This window comes from Cystoisospora suis (genome assembly GCF_002600585.1).
Source record: "Cystoisospora suis strain Wien I chromosome Unknown contig_3269, whole genome shotgun sequence".
NCBI lineage: Eukaryota > Apicomplexa > Conoidasida > Eucoccidiorida > Sarcocystidae > Cystoisospora > Cystoisospora suis.
Genome location: NW_027156064.1, coordinates 1 through 245, shown reverse-complemented (window position 1 = coordinate 245; position 245 = coordinate 1). Strand labels below are relative to the sequence as shown.

Genomic DNA, 245 nt, shown 5'->3' with positions numbered 1-245 from the left:
CTTTGCATCACTGGTAGCCTGTACCACTCCCCTCTTGTCTGTATTCCCTCTCTGTCATCCCTAAACATTGGTGAACTCATACTTCCTATATCTTTCATATCTCATCTGCTTTCTCGTATCATCCTTCTGATACCTCTCTTTAGGTCTTTGATCCAACTCTATCTCTTTTCCCGTCTCCAACGGACGTGAGCTCCTCCAATCTTGTGGGTCTGCTCTCCGTACCTCTTCACCTCGTGAACTTAACT

At 45.7% G+C, this 245-nt stretch overlaps 1 protein-coding gene across 1 annotated transcript; it reads left to right on the top strand.

Moving 5' to 3' along the window:
- Positions 1–30: 30 nt before the first annotated feature.
- Positions 31–217, top strand: CSUI_006451 (uncharacterized protein; the record flags this gene model as incomplete). Its single annotated transcript, XM_068066610.1, has 1 exon — positions 31–217. A coding segment is annotated over one exon (159 nt), but the record flags the coding sequence as incomplete, so codon positions are not given.
- Positions 218–245: the final 28 nt, after the last annotated feature.